Genomic DNA, 20,027 nt, shown 5'->3' with positions numbered 1-20,027 from the left:
AGAGGCTCAGGGTCTCCTTCCTGCCGGCAGGGTGCTTGGTGCTTGGTGCTAACACTGTTATTCCCTCAGTCCTGAACCAGGTGAGGGAACAGGTGGTGGCCAAGGGCAGGGGATGGAGGGGGTGGGTGGAGGTGGAGACAGACAGGCAGACACACACACACAGAGGGAGGTGGACAGATGCTGTTGGGGAGGCACAGACACTAAGGGTGTCTTTTTTTTTTTTTTTTTTACTGTGACACCCTTTTCAAATTTTAGTAATTGTGGCACTGAGAATGTCTTACCCTGACATTTCTCTTTGGATGTGACAACTCTTACAGTGGAGAATTTATTTAAATATTCAAATGGATTTTAAAGGATTCCTGGAGGAAGCTATGGCTCTTAGTATTATTAATCTGACTCTGCTGAAGTCAGTTCGCTTCTGGACCAGGAACTCAAAACCCTCCCTCTCTGTGGACAGAGAGAACTGAGGGGGGGGGGGGGAACCAGCCATTGCTGCCAGAGCCATGATTCCTATCACGATTGTCATCTCTCTGAGGGGACACATCCGGAGGCAGACGACTCAAGGTTGGATGTTTGAACGCTGAGATCCCAAGTATTTACTCCTGCCCCTAACATTTTCCGGGCCCCAATCTTCTGTGCTCTGTGGTCCTAAATGCTGGGCTTTCACTCGAGTGCTCGCCATCTGTTCAAACAAACCCAAAGCCGCTGTTCTTTCTTCTCTCCCGGGTAAGTTACGCACCATAAAATGCACCCGTCGTATTTGTATGGTCCAGGATTTTTAGCAAAGTTATGGACCTGTGTAACCACCACCACTATCCAGCCTTCAGACGTTTCCATGGACCCCCTAAAAGCTCCTTCATTGTCACCTGTAGTCTGTCTCTCTCTCCCACCCAAACCCCACAATCACTGATCTGCTTTCTGTCTCTATCAGAGCTTCTTTTTAGAACACAGTTTGGGTTGTGACCATCCATAAATACTTCTACATGAAGCTGGGGTGGTCCTCTGGGTAAGAATACAAATTGCATTCCTCAATTTAAAAAAGATTAAAAAAATATTTATTTATGTTTGAGAGAGAAACTGTGAGAGGGGGAGGGGCACTCAACCGACTGAGCCACCCAGGCACCCCTGCACTCCTCAATTTTTTACAACAGAATGTAACCTCACACCTGTGTGTCTGTCTTTGGCCATGACCAGACCTGCCCAAGGAAAGCAGCGCAGTGGACATGAACGGAAAATTGTTAGGCCCTGCAGTATAGGAGCAGGGAGAGGGAGATTGCTGTGAATTCTAGCACACACGACAGGAAGTTCAAGGCCTAGGATGTGGCTATCAGGCCCAAGTAACATGGCTGTCCTCCGAGTAGCAGACAGACAGCTTTACATGGAGGTACAAGCTGTTTCTGGGTGATAAGCGGTAAACGTGGTTCTATAGGTATTGGACCCAGCGGACATCTCATTTTGTGTGGGCTCACAAGACACGCCTCAGTGAGATACGGAAGAGGCAGGCATCAGAGAACTTCCTGGGAGTGTCTGGGTGACTCAGTCGGTTAAGTGTTCGACTTCCACTCAGGTCATGATCTCACGGTTTGTGAGTTTGAGCCCCGCTCTGTGCTGACAGCTCAGAGCCTGGAGCCTGCTTTGGATTCTGTGCTCCCTCTCTCTCTGCCCCTCCCCTGCTCACGATCTCTCTCTCTCTCTCTCTCTCTCTCAAAAATAAACATTAAAAATTAAAAACACACAAAAAAAGAGCTTCCTGATTCCTTTCCTCATTTGTACGTGTTGCATTGCTTTCCTCCTGCTTCAGAAATAAGCCAAAGCCAGATGCCTGGTGGCTCAGTCGGTTGAGCGTCCGACTATTGATTTCAGCTCAGGTCATGATCTCACGGTTCATGACATCGAACCCGGTGTCAGGCTCCACGTTGATCGTGGAGACTGCTCATGCTCTCTCTCTCTCAAAGAGAAAAAACAAACAAACGAAAGTAAAAGTAACTATGAACCATGTCTCCGCTGTCACGCAACACCCGACAGACTCTGCGTTCCGGCTCGAGCAGTGTCTCACATGAACGCACACGGCATTTGCCTCACTCACTGCCACAAACATCTGGATGCTCCTTTCTCAACCACAGAGGGCAATCTCGACTGGCCTGTCATACAGCTCGTTTCTCAAAACTCCAGAGCAGACGTCTTGTTCCTTAGCTTCTCTGGTGCCCCTTCCCTGGGAAGGAGAGGGTGGGTTCCAATCTCGCTTGCCCTGATGCTTGTGTGAACTTGGGCAAGTTACCCGTCATCTCCAAGCCTTGTTTGGACAAGTCAGGTATCTGCCTCGGTGGGTTATCCTGAGGATAAAGGAGATAATGTAGGTACAGAGCACTGCCCGCTGCCTGGCATGTAGTCCGTGCTCAGTAAACAGCAATGGTAGTGGTGTTTCGACATGACTGGTTTCACAAGCCTGTCGCCCAATGTTTGCATCACAACGTGTCCCTGCTCAAACCAGGAGGTCAGAATGTTTCACTTCGGTTTGGGAAACAGTGAGGGAGTCGAGGGGGCACTAACATTTCTTAATCCTTATCATCTCCACGGTGGAAAATATCAATCGTTATCATCTCATTTTAGAAATAAGGACACTGAGCCTCGTTCTTGGCGATAGTCGCTCAGGTTGGCCTGCATGGGAAACCGGTGCCCCTCCCACCTAAAAGTGCTCAAGATCTCAGGGCACCTGGGTGGCTCAGGCAGGTAAGTGTCCAACTCTTGATTTCGGCTCAAGTCATGATCTCACAGTTCGTGAGTTCGAGCCCAGTGTCAGTCTCTGCACTGACAGCTCAGAGCCTGCTTGGAATTCTCTCTCCCTCTGTCTGTCCCTCCCCTGCTCACTCTCTCTAAATAAATAAACATTAGGGGAAAAAAAGTTACAGCAAAAAAAAAAAAAAAGCTAAAGATCCCTGTAGAGCAAAAGCTCTCCAGTCACCTGTTGGCGGGGGAGGCAGACTCTCACCTGCCTGGAGGGAGAACAGAGTCAACTCTCAACAACGTCTAACTGGAATTTGCTGAAGTCGAAGAGAAACACGCATTTCCCCAAGTCGGCAGAGGTCACAACTCACATTCCAAATATGACAGGGATGATGTTACACGGCGGGTCTGGGGGGGGGTGGGGGGTGTCTCGGGACAGAGGGTGGTAAAGAGCTCTGCAAGTTGGCCTGAAGGAAATGGAGAAGCATTGGGAGTCTTGCTCCAAAGAATATTCAACAAAGAGTAGCCTGTCTCCATCCTCCACACCCAAAATGCATGGTGCATGTGTGTGTATATGTGTGTCCATGTGTTTGAGCACTTGCTGGAGACCCGCCACCTTCCCTAAATGTGTTCGGGTTAATTTCACTTGCTCTGAGTTGTCCCTCATCCTAAAGTCAGTCTACACTTAGGTGTCTGGCTGGAAGCATCTTTCCCTGCACTGCAGTCGGGTTCCCTTGTGCTGTTGTCCATCACGTGTATGCCACGACATGACCATCTTCTGCTTGACTCTTCGATGAGATCCCAAGACCGTGTTCCGCATTTTTTCACTTCTCTCCATTCCCCCCAACATTTAACCCAGAAATATGCTGGAAATGGATAGATGCTTATGGAGTGATAAAAAAATAAGCAAGGTCACAAATCCGAAGAAAGACTTTAGATCTGGGTTTTTGTTTTTTTTTTCCTAGAGTTCTATCTGAACAGAAATCACATGTTAAATAAATGACTAAACTTTGTGTTAGAGTTCACAAAAAATGAGCAAATTAAAGTGAAATGCCAAAGGGGCAAGGGAAATAACTTTCGCTACAGAGAAATAATGAACTTTCGGGTCATGTCTAGCCAATGGGGGCTTAGTCACAGGGAAGCTGTCAAACACCTTTCAGAGAAGCTCTCGAGGCACACGTATCACTGGGGGAGCGCGTGGAGGCCGGCACCGGGTGCAGCCAGGCGCCTGTGACCACGTGCACGCGTTGTTTTGCTGATGTTCCCGATCCCGTTGGAGGGTTCACCTTCCTTCTGACTCACTGTCTTAAATGTTTCCCTTTGTATCTGCCAACTGTTGGAATTGGTGTTTCAACTGTTCTGACCATCTGCTGGGAGAAAACTTCCAGATTATGTCACAGTTTTCGGAACCTCAAATCACACAGTTTTGGAGTTGGAGGACTTAGGAATCAGCAAGCCTAACTCCTTCACTTGCGGGCTCACAAATGCTTCTGCTCCGCCTTGAGTGTCGGCCCCAGTGCCGGGTGCTGGGGAGGCAGAGATGGCTCATGAGGTCCTGGGGCTCCCGGCACCTACACTCCAGCAGGGGAATCAGATTCTGCAAGGTGACCCAGGTGCCCCAATAAAGGGGTGTCCAAGGGACACATACGCTGTGCACAGGAGAGGGGCGGAGACTTTATACATGGTTGAGTGTTTACTGAGCAGGGGAGAATGTAAGTGGGAAAAGATTAGTCAAATATAAAACTGGAGAGGAAGGTAGGGGCCGGATCAGTAAACATTTACTGAGCACCAGTGACGTATCAGGTCACCAGACTGTATGCTAATTGCCAAAGATGTGAAAGCGACAGCTTTGCCCTCAAGGAATTCATAATTTAGCCAGATGTGACTATATAAAGATATACAGGAAGGGATCATCGGCTCTCCTTGGAGGTGGGGACAGAGAGGGGTGTATTGTGGAAGGTACCTGAGGATGCCGTCTCGGGCTAAGGCTTCCCAGGTGGACCAGAGTGGGGAGGGCATTGTAAACGGAAGGAACAGCAAGTATCCAACACAACACGAAGTCTTTCAGGAACCTGAAACAGTGTGATATGGTCACGCATTTAGCTCACTTGGGGAGAGTGGCAGGGGATGAGGTTGGACAGACAGGACAGACAGGACAGAGCGAACTCTTACCCTGGAACTCCACACTCAGCAGCTTCGAGTGTGCCCTGGAAGTAATTAGGAACCTGTGAGTGGTGAATCGATCAGGGGACAGATGCAATCAGGTTTCTGTTTTGGAAAGAACCTACTGTGGGCGCTCAGTCGGTTAAGCGTCTGACATTCCATTTCGGCTCAGGTCACGATCTCATGGTTTGTGGGATTGAGCCCTGCATTGGGCTCTGTGTTATCAGCTTGGATTCTCTCTCTCTCTGCCCCTCTCCTACTCTCTCTCTCTCTCAAAATAAATAAACTTAAAAAAAATAGAAAGGACCTACTCTTAGCTGGCTGGTACACAAGAATTGGTTATACCGTTATCAATTCTTTTCTGTATGTTCCATAATAATTACAGAAGAACACCCACTAGCAGGGTGGACAAGTGTCTGATGTCTGACGGGAAGCAAAGATGGGTACAGGGACCAGTTAGAGGCTGTCGCCTGGTCTACGTGGGAAGGGATGAGAGAACCAGTGGCAGTAGTCTCTGAGTTTGAAGAGCTGGTCAGGAACTGAGGTCCCCCGGACATGGGGGGGGGGGGGAGACTGGGTGTGGGGGAAAAGTCCAGGGTGACCACCAGCTTCTGGTGTGGGTAACTGGGAAGGACGCATTCTCCGGAAATGGAGACTGAGGTGGATGAACAGGTCCAGGAAGAAAGATGAACTCACATGTAGACGTGTGCTGGAGATGCGGGTCAGATAAGCAGATAGAAATTTCTAGTAGGCAGGAGGATTTATGAGTCTAGAGCTCAGGTAAAGTAAAGTAGGAAGCAGAGAGGAAACAGTGACCTGGGGCCAAGGAGGATCCTGAGAAACTTGGAAACGAGGGGAGAGAAGGTGTAAGGGAGAAGGGAGAGGAAGGCGTCGGAAGCTGCACAGATACTGAATAAAGTGAAGTCACTGCCTTTGGCCCCAGCTCAACTCTGTCCCAGTGAACTTTGCCAGAGTGGTTTCAGTGGCCCGTCTGGAGACAGAAAAGGGGGTGATGTACTACTGCAGGTGTGGAGGGCTCTCTGTCAGGGACTCACCGTGTGGGGAAAGGGGATCCGAGATGTTCAGAGGACACAGGATTGAGGACAGGGTATCGGTGAGACTTAGAAACTTGAGCAAATTTACGTGGTGGGGGTGGGGACAGGAGGAGCTGGTAAAGGGGGGCAGCTGACAACAAAGAAGACAGAAGGAGTGACTGCAGGAGCATGGACCGGAAGAGCAGGCTGTGCACTGACCAAAGACACAGCAGCAGCAAGATACTGGCAGACAAGAGGTGGGAAGGGGCAGAAAGTGATCACACCACAGTTACGGGATTGGGACATCGAGGGAATTGAGGCTGAAGCCTCAACTTCACCTGTGAAGTGAGAAACGAGGTGAGGAAGGGAAGGCCCAGAGAGGTGGTAACTTGCATGACAACCGCTAGTTTGCCAACTGTCCCCGGGACACTGAAGGCAGGGAGGGACCAAAGAAAGAGGCAGGCAGCTCCAGACTGGGGTGGTGGGTTCGAGAAACACGGGAACTTACATTTGAGGCTTATCTTGGGCGGCTGCAAGACAAGCAGATTTCCACACCGTCTGCCAGAATCTTAGGAGTTCAGCCACGTATTCAGGAGAGACGGTCTCAACACCTCGCTCTCTCAAGGCTGCATCCTTGAAAACAGCTTGGGCTGCGGGAAGGCCGGCAGGACGTACACGACCCGGCTGGGGAAGAGGTGAGGGGCCTCTGATTGCTCCGGTACCGCCCAAGGAGCAGCTGGCGGTCACAACCTCTCTATGACCTCCTCCAACAATAACCCACGGGGAGTAAGATTTTAACTCAAGTGTCTTGACTCCTTGCCTGGTGCTCTATTCCCTATGTTATACTCACTTAGGTTGAAGATACTTATGTCACTTGGAGATATGTTAAAATGGGGCTTTTTGGACTTTTCTCTTTTTTTTAAAGTGTATTTATTTCAGTGGGGGGCAGGGGGGCGGCGCCTGGGTGGCTCAGCCAGTTAAGTGTCCGATTTCGGCTCATGTCATGATTCACAGTTTGTGGGTTCCAGTGTCACATCAGGCTCTGTGCTGACAGCTGGGAGGCTGGAGCCTGCTTGGGATTCTGTCTCCCTCTCTCTCTGCCCCTCCCCCACTTACACTCTGGCTCTCTCTTAAAAATAAACATCAAAAAAAATTTTTTAAGTGTATTTTTTGAGAAAGAGAGAGAGAGAGGGAGAGAGAAAACGTGGTCACTTGGGGGAGGGGCAGAGAATCCCAAGCAGGTTCTGCACAGTCAGTGCAGAGCCTGACATGGACCTCGAACTCATACACCGTGAAATCGTGACCTGAGCTGAAATCGAGAGTTGGATGCTTAACTGACTGAGCCACCTAGGCGCCCCTGGACCTTTCTTCTGAAAGATCACTAGACAAGGCTGGCTTCATATGAGGGCAGAACAGGCCGCCTTGTCATCAAAGACAAGAAGCTTGTCAAGACCCTGGATGGAGACCTTCTGAAAATGGGGAAGACAGCAGAAGTTGACCCTCAGCTAAGGATCCTGACTTACTCGTGCCACTCCCAGGGGCTTAGAACTGCGATTTTCACCTCGGTGAAAGAGATTCTGGGAAACTACCTGGAGAAGAGCATATGGAGGCGTGGGGGAAGGAGTGGTTGAGAGTAAATTCTGGTCAGGTCTCTTGGCCTCCCTGTACATTGCCCTTCGGAGCGTAACATGCATGTCTGATGAAGAGGTGGATGGGAACATGACACTGAAGCAGGTCAGGAGAGCTGGCCAAGGGGGCAGGCAGAGAAAGCAGCCAGGAAAAGCAAAGGAAGGACGCTAGAGACGAGAGCCATCACGGGGTCTTGCACGGGCCCCGCCAGATGGAGTAAAATCAGGCAGATACTGCTCAACTGGAATACCAATCACCTCCACTTAGAAAAACACAGCCTGTGCTCTTGCTTCCGTAACAGGCATTAGGAAAAGGAGAGGAGAAACCCTTCACGTCGCAATCACAGATCTTAGAACGGGAAGAGACTGTGCTCCCAACCTATTAAGCCCAATTCACAGCCTCTTCTTCCCCCAGATTGCCGGTCTTTCCCCCTTCTGTGATTTCTTCAATGATACCAACTGGCTTCTAGGGGCAGTAGTAAAACTCGGTTGGTTGAATGTCAAGCAACATTCAGGCCAGGTCATAATCTCACGACTTGTAAGATAGAGCCCACACCGGGCTCTGTGCTGACAGCACGGAGCCTGCTTGGGATTCTCTCTCTTCCACTGTCCCTCCCTCTCTCTCAGAATACACAAATAAACATTAAAAAAATATTTTAAGGGGCGCCTGGGTCACTCGATCAGTTAAGCATCCAACTTTGGCTCAGGTCTCATGATTCATGGGTTCGAGCCCCACATCAGGCTCTGTGCTGTCAGCTCGGAGCCTGGAACCTGCTTCAGATTCTGCATGTCTCTCTCTCTGCCCCTCTCCATTCATTCTCTGTCTCTCTCTCACTCAAAAATAAATAAACATTAAAAAAAATTTGTAAAATATTTTAAAACTCAGGTAGCAAACAAACATTGGCTCGCTCCCTACCCCCCACAGAAAAAGTCCCCTACACAAAGGACTTTTCACATGGGAGGGGGGACACTGAGGGGCAGAACTGCATTAGGATCTTGTCATCTCTGATCAGAACAATTCTGTGTAATTAAAGCCACAGGGCTACAGATGTGAATCTGAACCGATGCCTCATATAACCTGAAATGTTTTCTTGGAGCTTAAACATTTAGGTAACATATAATAACTAATTGTCACTAGCATCCACATAGCATCTTTCTTCACTTGAGCCTAAAGCACTTTATTTACGTTAATTAATTCTTACCATAACCTCATGAGGAAGAGAAGCAGCGAGGACTATTATTCCCATTTTGCAGAGGATAAAGTCAGGGCAGGGAAACATGCTGACATTCCCCCAGGTCTGAAAAAGTGAGCAGAAGGCAATCATAATTTAATTCTTGTTTAGGAACTTATTTATTGGGTTTCATTCATATGCTTGGCTCGGTGCAAGATGGTCAGTGTGCTTATGGATGGGGTGGGGAGGTTTGGAGTGCGGCAGGGAAAGGTCGTTTAAATAACACACTATAAAGATAGAAACACACAGGCGCCTAGGTGGCTCAGTGGCTAGTGGCTCAGTGGCTAGGTGGCTCCCTGGTGTTTACTTTTTCACTTGTTCATCTTCCCCATGAGAATGGAAGCCCTCTGAGGGCAGGGCTTTTATCCTTATTCATTAATGTTTTCAGGGCCCAGAACAGTACCCGGCATCTAGTGTGTACTGAAAAGATATTTGTTAAACCAATGAAGAACGCCTGAGGTTCACAGTTCCAGTTCTGCCACTGACCAGTTTGATCTTGGAGAAGTCATTTCATCTTCCAGGGCATTAGTTAAAAAAAACAGAAAAAGTGGGGTGCCTGGGTGGCTCAGCCAGTTGAGCATCCAACTCCTGATGTCAGCCCAGGGCATGATCCCAGGGTTGTGGGATCGAGCCCCGAGTCAGGCTCTGTGCTGAGTGTGGAGCCTGCTTAGGATTCTCTCTCTGTCCCTCTGCCCCTCTCTCTGCTCGTACGCTCTCTAAAAATCAAAATAAATTTAAAAATAAAAATAAATTCTTTAAACGGTGAGGAATGTGAGGAAATAGGTATGTAGCCCTGGCTGCACTTTTTGGTGGGGAGGCCGCAGGGGCAGAGTCCTGTCTTCCGCGGCTCCACATCCGTCTTGGAGCGGAAGAGTCTGGGCAGTGGCTCATGATGTGTGGAGTATGGAACGAAAAGAAAACTGTGTTTCACTGTGGAAAGAGCAGCAAGGCTTTCTGAATCATCACTGACTTGATCCAAATCCTGCTGCCACTTACAGCTGTGGCCTTGAACCAATTACATAACCTCTGGAGCCTCAGTTTTGTCATCTTTAAAGTGGCCATTGTCCCCAAACAGCCAAAGCAATCTTGAGAAAGAAAACCAAAGCAGGAGGCATCACAATCCCGGACTTCAAGCTACACTACAAAGCTATAATCATCAAGACAGTATGGTACTGGCACAAGAACAGACACTCAGATCAATGGAAAAGAATGGAGAACCCAGAAATGGACCCACAAACGTATGGCCAACTAATCTTTGACAAAGAAGGAAAGAATATCCAATGGAATCAAGACAGTCTCTTCAGCAAGTGGTGCTGGGAGAACTGGACAGCGACATGCATAAGAATGAACCTGGACCACTTTCTTATACCGTACACAAAAATACACTCAAAATGGATCAAAGACCTAAATGTAAGACAGGAAGCCATCAAAATCCTCGAGGAGAAAGCAGGCAAAAACCTCTTTGACCTTGGCCGCAGTAAATTCTTACTCAACACGTCTCCGGAGGCAAGGGAAACAAAAGTAAAAATGAACTTTTGGGACCTCATCAAAATAAAAAGCTTCTGCACAGCGAAGGAAACAATCAGCAAAACTAAAAGGCAAACGACGGAACGGGAGAAGATATTTGCAAATGACACATCAGATAAAGGGTTAGCATCCAAAATCTATAAAGAACTTACCAAACTCAACACCCAAAAAACAAATAATCCAGTGAAGAAATGGGCAAAAGACATGAACAGACACTTCTCCAAGGAAGACATCCAGATGGCCAACCGACACATGAAAAAATGCTCCACATCACTCATCATCAGGGAAATACAAATCAAAACCACAGTGAGATACCACCTCACACCTGTCAGAATGGCTCACATTAACAACTCAGGCAACAACAGATGTTGGCGAGGATGCGGAGAAAGAGGATCTCTTTTGCACTGCTGGTGGGAATGCAAGCTGGAGCAGCCACTCTGGAAAACAGTATGGAAATTCCTCAAAAAATTAGAAATAGAACTACCCTACAGTCCAGCAATTGCACTACTAGGTATTTATCCAAGTGATACAGGTGTGCTGTTTTGAAGGGACACATGCACCCCAATGTTTATAGCAGCACTACTGACAACAGCCAAAGTATGGAAAGTGCCCAATGTCCATCGATGAATGAATGGATAAAGAAGATGTGGTATGTATATATATACATACATACATATACATACATACATATATATATATATATATATATATATATATATAGTGGTATATATATATATACATACACACACAATGGAGTACTACTTGGCAATCAAAAAGAATGAAATCTTGCCATTTGCAACTATGTGGATGGAACTGGAGGGCATTGTGCTAAGCGAAATTAGTCAGAGAAAGACAAACATCATATGACTTCACTCATATGAGGACTTTAAGACACAGAACAGATGAACATAAGGGAAGAGAAGCAAAATAACAGAAAAACAGGGAGGGGGACAAAACATAAGAGACTCTTAAATATGGAGAACAAACAGAGGGTTACTGGGGGGGTTGTGGGAGGGGGGGTGGGCTAAATGGGTAAGGGGCATTAAGGAATCTGCTCCTGAAATCATTGCTGCACTATATGCTAACTAATTTGGATGTAAATTAAAAAAATAAAATTAAAATAAAAAAAATACAGTGGTCATTGTCCAAGGTCACTCACAGCCTCTGAATGAAGGACTCTTTAGCTGCCAGGATTCCCCAGGGACGTCTGCTGGTGTATTTTGCCTCCAGATCACTGGGTCAACGTGAGGCTTAAAATTATGGGTAAATGAGGTTAATTTACAGAGCTGTTTGAGGAAAAGTCATTGAGATATAACACTAATAACAGAGACAAAAAAAACGTCAACTAACATAGGGCAGTCTTTTCCAGATGTGTCAACAGGGCCAAGGACTTTACTACCCGGCAGAGCATAACGGATGCTGTGACAGTAAGCTTTAGTTGCCAAGAGTAGTTTAAATCGTGTCTCATTTTCTGTGTTCATGGCAGAGAAGTACTACGTTTTATGTACATTTCTATCAAAAGTGGTTCCAGTGAGGCGCACCTGGGTGGCTCAATCGGTTAAGCGCCCAACCTCGGCTCAGGTCATGATCTCACAGCTCGTGGGTTTCAGCCTCGCAACAGGCTCTGTGCTGATGGCTCAGAGCCTGGAGCCTGCTTAGGATTCTGTGTCTCCCTCTTTCTCTGCCCCTCCCCTGCTCACACTCATGCTCTCTCTCTCTCTGAAAAATTAAAAAAAAAAAAATAAAAAAATAAAAAAAAATTTTTTAAGTGGTTCCAGAGAAAACATTTTAATGCTTAAAGGCTAAATGTCCGTTATCTGAAAAATTTCTTTTCATGGAACAGATTATTCCCCAATGATGCCAGAAAATGAGGTATAAAACTGATAAAATATCAGACAGAATATAAGAAGACATTATGGGCAGAAATAGTCTCACTTGAGATTGGTCAGAATTATCTACAGTTCTTCCCAGAAACTCTCAGAAGCTTGGAGCTCCTAAGCGCTTACGAAATTAAAGAAATCACGCTCTTTCCGGTGCGAGTCCTCATTACCTAGAAGTAATGCCCTAATAAAGTCAGAAGGCAGTCAGCCAACTGCTCAACAGCCCTCTTTTTCCCAAATATCCTCCCTGCCTCCTGATACCAGGTGGGGAAGCAGTTTTCTGAGTTTTCCAACTGTGACATTGCTACCATGTATTTATTCTCATCTTTTCTTCCAAGTTTATATTTCCTATTCCTGCCTCCTAAATAGGAGTATTTCCTGAGGCGTAGGCCTTGGCCTTCTGCTCTTCTCTATAAATACTTTCTCTTTTGGAAAGATCATATACACCGAGGAGTTCAACTGTTGTTTCTTCACGGATGACTCACACACTTATATACTGTGCCATAACCTCTCTGTCTTCAGCCATCTCATAGTCTCCAAATCTGTTTGAGATCTGAGCTCATTTTTTGCCTTGAAACCAACGCACCCTAGGGGCACCTGAGTGGCTCAGTCAGTCGAGCGTCAGACTTCAACTCAGGTCATGATCACACGCTGTTCACGAGTTCAAGCCCCACGTCTGGCTCACTGCTGTCAGCGCAGAGCCCACTTCGGATCCTATGTCCCCCTCTCACTCCCCCTCACCCGCTTGCGCTCTCCCCCAAATAAACATATATTAAAAAAATTCACCCTATGGGCATTCAGTCTGGATTTCTTGGCTTACAGAACTGGAGTCCTCCCTGGTTGCTCATAATCCTTTCCCCCCACCATCCACTCGGTCACTAAGGAGAGCACTACTCAATTATTGCAACCTTGCTCTTTCCCCTCTCACCTTTACTATCCAAGGCGAGTAATGACTATCGGAGCTCCTCATCCATGCTGTCCTAGTCACTTTTACTAGGTCGGTGCTTCTACAACATGGCCTGGAACGCTGGCAGCTCCACATTCGTTCTGCATTTACGGAGTGCTCGCTTTATACAAAGCACAGCGTCACACATTCCAGGATGCAGAAGTGATGGAGGTCTGTTTACAGTCTAGGAGGGGGAGGAATTGTACACCCCGTTTTAATTCGAAACTACGAAGTGGTAATAACTGAATGAATACATGAAGAATGGTTTGGAAAGTATGATGGACATTCCAAAGAAAGAAAATTTATTTCTAGACGGCGAGGTCACTATGTGGCTTTAAACAACGGGCAGAATTTCAACAGTGTACGAAGATAGGGAAGAAGAGTATTCCTAAGGAGGAAGAGCCAGGAGCAATCTTTAGAAGGTAAAGGGAGGTCGGGAGAGATTCATACGGTCTGGTTTCCCACCGACAAGGGAGGAGGAAAGGGGAACAGCAGAAAATCGTTCGTTTTGAATCCAAGTTCACAAATTAGGTCCTTAACCTACAGGCAACAGGGAGCCCGTGACGATTTCTGATCACAGCTGTGCTTGAAAAGGACTACAGGGTTGGCAAGTGACTGACGCTAGAGGAAAAGTACTGCACTTGCCCGTTGAGGGGACGAGACCCTCGAGGAGGTGCAGGCAGTGTGTACGCAGAGTGGCTGGATGCCACAATTACTGCGGAGGTAGAATCGATGGCACCTGTCAACTGACGGGAGCAAGTACAGGGGGCAAAGGGCATCAATTGTGGACGTCAAAGTTTCCAAGGAGAAACGGGAGGTAATCCTAACAGAAGCGGGGCGCACAGTTCCGAAAGCCAGTCGCGAGGGCGGGGGCGGGTCACGTCTGGTACACCCGGCACTGATGGAACCTCAGGGCCTCCGAGAAGAAAAGGTCACGGCGCCCGGAGGTAGCTGGGCCCTGACGACTTCACTGCTGCGGGGGAAGCGGGGGGGGGGAGGTGTCGGGAAAAACGGGCACCAACGGACTGCGGACACCTTACTACCGGGGCCTGGCCAGGCAGAGGTGAAAGCTGTGGCCTCGCCGCGGCTCCGCCCTCGACTCGCCCGACCCCGGGAACAGGTGGCCGGAAGGGGCCTCTTCCTCTCCTCCCCGCACATTTCCTCAGCGTCCGTCCCCGCCCGCCACCGGCCCCTCGCTAAGGAGGCCTCACGCACAGCGGTGTCCTGTCCAGGGAGAGCGGGCCGAAAGCGCACGCGGGACACCGCCACCTCCGGCGCGACACCCGACGCCCTCCGCGCGGGGCTCGGGAGATCGAGGAACCAGGAGAAACCTGCACTACGGTCCCGAGATCTCGCGAGACTTGGCAGGCCGGCCCCCCCCCCTCCCCCCGCGCTGGCCTGCCGGAAGCGGAAGTCGGCCTGTGGCCCGAGTGGCTCCGTTACCTTGGAGAGCTGAAGTGGTGGGAGATCCCGTGGCCGCGCTGTGGGCCGGAGGTGGGTGCTCCTGCGCGTGTGGCCGGCGGGGTGCGGCCCGAGCTGGGCAGACGCAGCCCTCGGCGGGCGATCGTGGCCCCGGGGAGCAAGGAGCCGGGCGGGCCGCGCCGAGTGGCCTCCCCTCGCCCTCGCGTCTGGGGAGGGAGCAGGCCTGCCCAGTGCGCTCCGACAGCGGACTGGGAAGCCGGTGCGCGTCCCCCCGGGCAGCAGAAGCCCCCAGTGGTCATTCATCCCCAAGGTCGCACGCCTGCACCACTGCGCCGCGCGGTTTTACTTGTGCTCGAGACCGGTCCGAAAGGCTGAGCCCCTGCCTTCCACCGAGGGGCACGTACCTTGTGCCGGTCGTGCCTGAACCGGCTTCTGGGTCCTGAAGGCCCCGCGCTCTCCGCCGCCACTCGAGCGCTCGCGCTCGCTTTCCAGCCAGCGTGGCAAGTCTCCGGAGCGCTTTTAGGACAGCCCCTTCACTCACTGAGGCCCTTGTGTTCCTCGCCCTCCCCACCACCTTTTGAGGGTTTCCTTCCAGGGAATCAAGCGTTTTTCTCCCTTCCCCCAGATCGGAACAACATAAACGTTAGACAGTACAACTGCCTCAAAGTGCTGGGGTAAGTAAAGCTCAGATCGATTAAAATTATATTTAAATTTCATTGTCGTGAGTAACAATAGAGATTTTTGTTTACTTGTGAGAAGGGGACCGTAGGAGAACATAGAAATAGAATGGCATTTTTGCCTTGTCTTGTAGCTTCTACTCCCCATCTGGTTGGGTATGGGTCATCCTTCTGGTGGTTTCTGTGATTCCTATAGAAACCCAGGCATGATGGTCACTGGCTGAGCTTATTATTACAAATCATACCTTGGGTTTGAGAATTTGACATCTGAGAAAGTGGAAAGTCTGAGAGCAGCAGCCTAAGAAAGATTAAAACGTCTAGGTATTGCTTCTTGCATCCACACAGTGGTCTTGGTTTAATGTTGCTGTGATGAGGGTAGAATTATAAATATTTGCATATGTTTTGGGGGATTTGGATGAGAAACAAACTAATGAAGAAACTGTCTTCCACTATCACGTCTTTGTCAAAAACTTTTATTGTAAGTTGAAGTAATACAATAAGAAAAATAATTGCAGGATGTCCGATTTGAAAGTTTTCGTATGATGTCACATATATCCCAAGTCATAAAACAGGTGTTAGGAGTCTTGAGGCAAAGAGTAGAAAGATGAAGTCTGGGTTAGGAAAGACAGGGACGGGAGTCCTGACCAGTATGTGGTCAAGGAAGACTGGGAAGGGGGGAGCTCCCTACAGCACGCTGATTGGCTGGCTTCCAGGTCTTGGATAAAGTTTAAAAGAAGCGAAGTCTTTGTCCCTTGGCGTCTCGAGGATGAGGCCTTTTGTCACCTAAGCCAAATCTTTTCTTGGAGGTAGAGGGCTCCCGGAGAATGTGGGTAAGGAAATACTACTTGAACGAGTCCAGAATGGGCCTGGGAAACCCAACTAATACAGACTTGTTAGACAGTGTCTATAGTAGTTTTCATTTTGTCACAGTGCAGGAGCGCATTGGATGCCATTATAAAGTACCCTAAACTTGAGTAGCTGTTCATTTAAATGCCTATTTGCCTTTCCATTTTTGTGTCTCTCCTGTATTTTCAGTCTTTCACTTTTTTACTGGTTCTTTTTTCTTTTCCTATAAACCTAACCTCAGGTACTTTGTCCTGGGAAAAATTGGAGATAATTTTCCAGTAACCCTTTAGCTACTGCCTTTTTCTCGTTTTCAGCGAAGCTTCTTGAAAACTTAGTCCGTAGTCAGTGTAGATTTTTAGTTCCTTACCTTCCAGTTACTTTTCAATTAACTGCAGTCCTGTTTCAATCCCTAGTACTCTAAAATAATCACCTCCTAATGGCTAAACCCAATTAGTTTTCTCTTCTTGGTTCTATCATTGTCCTGTTCAACATTGAGGAGCATTCACTCTTTATTCTCTTGCCTTCTATGGTAAGCTCACTTTGCTGGTTCTTATCGGTTTTCTTCTTTATCTTCAACTTCCTTATACGTCGGTGTTCTCCAGGATTCTGTTCCTTGATACTCTTCTTATTCCACAATCTTCCTGAGGAATCTCCTCCATTCTGACAGCATTAACCACCATCAGAATTGCTGATGTCTCCCGTATTTATCATCAACTTGCTTTTCAGTCCCAAATAGGTAACTGTGAGCTGACTCTCCGTGTGGATGGGCATAACGTAACTAACTTCAAACTCTTGTGTACCCTTGCCCACCCTTCTTCCTGTGGTTCCCATGGCACCACAGGCCATGCGCTCATTTGGCTAGAAGCCTGGAAGTTATCCTTTGTCTCCCCTGCCACCCCACAACATCTAGTGAGTGATTAATTTCTCCTGGGATCTTACCTGTCCTCACAGTTGCTTCCTCAGACTGAGCCCTACAGCAGTGCAGTAAGCTGCCTTTGGTCTGTCCTCGCTGATCTGTGCTCTGCCCGGTTAGAAGAGTGATCCTCCTAAATAGTCGGCTTGCTCTGGAGACTTCTCTGCTTAAACCACCTAGGACTCCCCATTTCCTACCAGAATAAGTGCACAGTTGTTTGTGTGGAATACACAGTTTTTCATAATTCGATCCCTGCCTATTTTTCCAGCTTCATTTCTTGACATTCACTGGTCCTCCCTTTATACCATGTCTGTCTTACGCTGTAGACCAAGAGTTCTTTGGCGGTAGAGACCACGATATATTGTTCATCTTTGTATCCTGGGTGCCCAGTTAGTACATCTATATTACAGAAGTCAAGAAACACTGAATTGAATGTTTATAACTATCTGAAGTTTAAAAGTACACAAAGACGTTTATGAATACCCTGCCTAAAATTGTTCATCTCTTGGTTTTTCACTATCTGGTAAGATAATGTGACTTTTTAAAAAAATTCTCAGAGCACTGTATTAAAAACAACAGAATTTCAGGATGACAGACGCTTCTGAAGCTGTTCCAAATTTTGAAGAGATGTTCGCCAGTAGATTCACAGAAGATGACCAAGAATACCAGGAATACCTGAAGCGCCCTCCTGAGTCCCCTCCGATCGTCGAGGAGTGGACTAGCAGAGCCGCTGGGAACCAGAGAAATAGAGGCAATCGGTATGTATCATGGGAGGACACCTGCGGATGGCTGACGTGGGAGAGGACGGCTTTAATCCGTTAGCCCCCGAGGCCAGCGAGGGCAGGGACCGATGTTTTTGTTTGGTACTCCTGGTGCCGACCGCCTGCCTGCACGGAGCAAGCGGCCAGTAAACGTGTGCCTTAGTATTTTGTCGGCACCATGTATTTTTCCCCTGCTGTTCAGTTGTGTGTGTCTTAATGTTCTTTTTTAAAATGTTCTTCCTGTGGACATTTGATTTTCTTTGCAAATATAGTTGAAAATCCCAGAGTCTTCTATAAAACTCTGTGTTAGATTCCATAGAGAAGGTACTGTCTTTGGCTTATACTTGAGAAAGAAATTTATACAATAGAAATTATGTCTATGTAATAATTCAAAATACATGAATAGATAACCATACTACTTTTGTACAATCGAATAGAATTCAGTTTGAGAACTATTCTGTTGTTTTGGGTTTTGTGTTGTGGTCTGCCTATTTCTCTGCAAAGCGTATCCAGTGTGATAGTGGAAGAATGATTTAAATTTTGGGAATGTTTTGACCAACTGGTGCTATAACATTCTGCGGAGAAAAATGTTTTTTACCCCCTTGTGGACGGAATATTAGACTGAAATAAAATGCACTGGGATAGAGTTGTCATTTGTGTTTTTTAAAAGAGAAGTATAAAAATCTTTTTGTTTTGCTGTTGTAGGTTGCAAGATAACAGACAGTTTAGAGGTAGGGATAGCAGACGGGGGTGGCCCAGTGACAATCGATCAAATCAGTGGCATGGACGATCCTGGGGTAACAATTACCCGCAGCACAGACAAGAACCTTACTACCCCCACCAGTACGGACACTATGGTTACAACCAACGGCCTCCCTATGGTTACTACTGATGGAAACGGCAGCAGCTTTTAGTAAAACCATTACTCTGTTAACATGACAAAAGTTTGTATCTTCTGTTGGTCATAGTTTTACGTTTGATTTCAGAGAGTGGATTATTAACTTTTTGGCACTTCTGACTTTTTTTTTTTTAAATGAGATCTTACCAGAGACATTATGGTTGCTGGGAATAAGTATGCCTCTAAAAAGTTGTGGATTTATTACCTGACTTCTACCTCAGATTTCTTCTTTGTTTCATGACTTAACAGTCTTTGAACTTGCTGAGTGTTTTCTTTGTTTGACCTCCAGGAGTTCTGTCTTTGTTTTACACAGAAATAAAAATTTTAAAGTAGAAAATGCCTGATTTTACTTTTTTTTTTTTTAATGTTTATGAGAGAGAGAGACAGAACAGGAGTGGGGGAGGGGCAGAGAAAGAGGGAGACACAGAATCCGAAGCAGGCTCCAGGCTCTGAGCTGTCAACACAGAGCCCAATGCGGGGCTTGAACTCACGAACCACGAGATCATGACCTGAGCCAAAGTCAGATGCTTAACCAACTGAGCCACCCACGCACTCCTGCTTGATTTTATTTTGTAAGATAAGGAAGTATCCATTTACTCAGATATGCTCATTCCGAAGTTTTTGCAGAGGTTAGTACAGTCAACTCATAAATGCACAATTATGCCTACTTGTACTGTGTTGTATGTGACCTCAGCAGTTGAAAGGTAAAACAATTGTAGATACTTCTTTTGGCTTCTGTTATGACCGTGGTACTTTATAATTACTCCAGGTATGAGTCAGCTCCACAATCATTTTGTCTCTTTTTAGAGGGATGTCAAGAATAAAGCTCTAAAATAAGGAAGGAACTCTTCTCAGTTTCAGTGTCTTGATCTAGTGGTGGGTGAGATTAGGGTACACGATCATTTCATACAAACTATAAGGCTTTTTGCCAACTTAAACATAGCAGATGAAAACTCATGTTATACAAAAGTTTAACTCTGTAAACCCTTTCTTTTCCAATGCTATGTATATAACGCTGCATCCTGACCACTTTCATGGTATTTAACGTGGACTGATTGAACAGTGTTCTATCCACTTCCAAATGTGCACCTTTGCTGCTTCCTCTTGTATAAATAAAGTGACGCTGTAACTTGCTTTTACACTGATCGTTTTGTTTCAGATCATTTTAATGGCCACTACAATGGTGTTATTCAACTAATAAAATACTTAAGATGAAACAATTTCTTCCTCAAGTTTTGGCAGTTGATGTGATGAACCTTCTGGTTTTTTATTGCTCTTTCCTTCATATCTGTTGAAAAGTTTATTTGGCTTAAGAGTAATGTTAAGAGTAGAAGTTTCATCATAGGGAAAAGGAATTTAAAGGCAACTTCTTAAAT

At 47.0% G+C, this 20,027-nt stretch overlaps 1 protein-coding gene and 2 long non-coding RNA genes across 6 annotated transcripts; 2 read left to right on the top strand and 1 right to left on the bottom strand.

Annotated features, from left to right (window-relative positions):
• The first annotated feature begins 21 nt into the window (after positions 1-21).
• On the top strand, positions 22-3,737 carry LOC128315847 (uncharacterized). The gene is made up of 2 exons (XR_008298938.1): positions 22-726; positions 1,430-3,737. It is a non-coding gene; the product is annotated as an uncharacterized LOC128315847 (long non-coding RNA).
• A 3,347-nt stretch (positions 3,738-7,084) lies between these two features.
• On the bottom strand, positions 7,085-14,778 carry LOC113601967 (uncharacterized). The gene is made up of 3 exons (XR_003423341.2): positions 14,350-14,778; positions 11,468-14,107; positions 7,085-8,847 (listed from the first exon to the last, which is right to left on the bottom strand). It is a non-coding gene; the product is annotated as an uncharacterized LOC113601967 (long non-coding RNA).
• Positions 14,528-19,792, top strand: RAMAC (RNA guanine-7 methyltransferase activating subunit). 4 transcript variants are annotated; one of them, XM_027068200.2, is made up of 4 exons: positions 14,532-14,628; positions 15,182-15,230; positions 17,580-17,750; positions 18,459-19,792. In XM_027068200.2, the coding sequence occupies exons 3-4, from the start codon at positions 17,581-17,583 to the stop codon at positions 18,643-18,645; spliced, it is 357 nt and encodes a 118-aa protein (XP_026924001.1). In that variant the 5' UTR covers positions 14,532-14,628; positions 15,182-15,230; position 17,580; the 3' UTR covers positions 18,646-19,792. The 4 variants fall into 4 exon arrangements, with proteins under 4 accessions (XP_026924000.1, XP_026924001.1, XP_026923999.1 ...); XM_027068198.2 differs by having other exon boundaries at positions 14,541-14,628; positions 17,550-17,750; XM_027068197.2 differs by having other exon boundaries at positions 14,547-14,628; positions 17,572-17,750.
• The last annotated feature ends 235 nt before the right edge of the window (positions 19,793-20,027 follow it).

The sequence above is a fragment of the Acinonyx jubatus genome, chromosome B3 (genome assembly GCF_027475565.1).
Source record: "Acinonyx jubatus isolate Ajub_Pintada_27869175 chromosome B3, VMU_Ajub_asm_v1.0, whole genome shotgun sequence".
Taxonomy (NCBI): Eukaryota; Metazoa; Chordata; class Mammalia; order Carnivora; family Felidae; genus Acinonyx; species Acinonyx jubatus.
The sequence above is the reverse complement of the archived record's forward strand: the minus strand, read 5'-3'. Positions and strand labels throughout refer to the sequence as shown.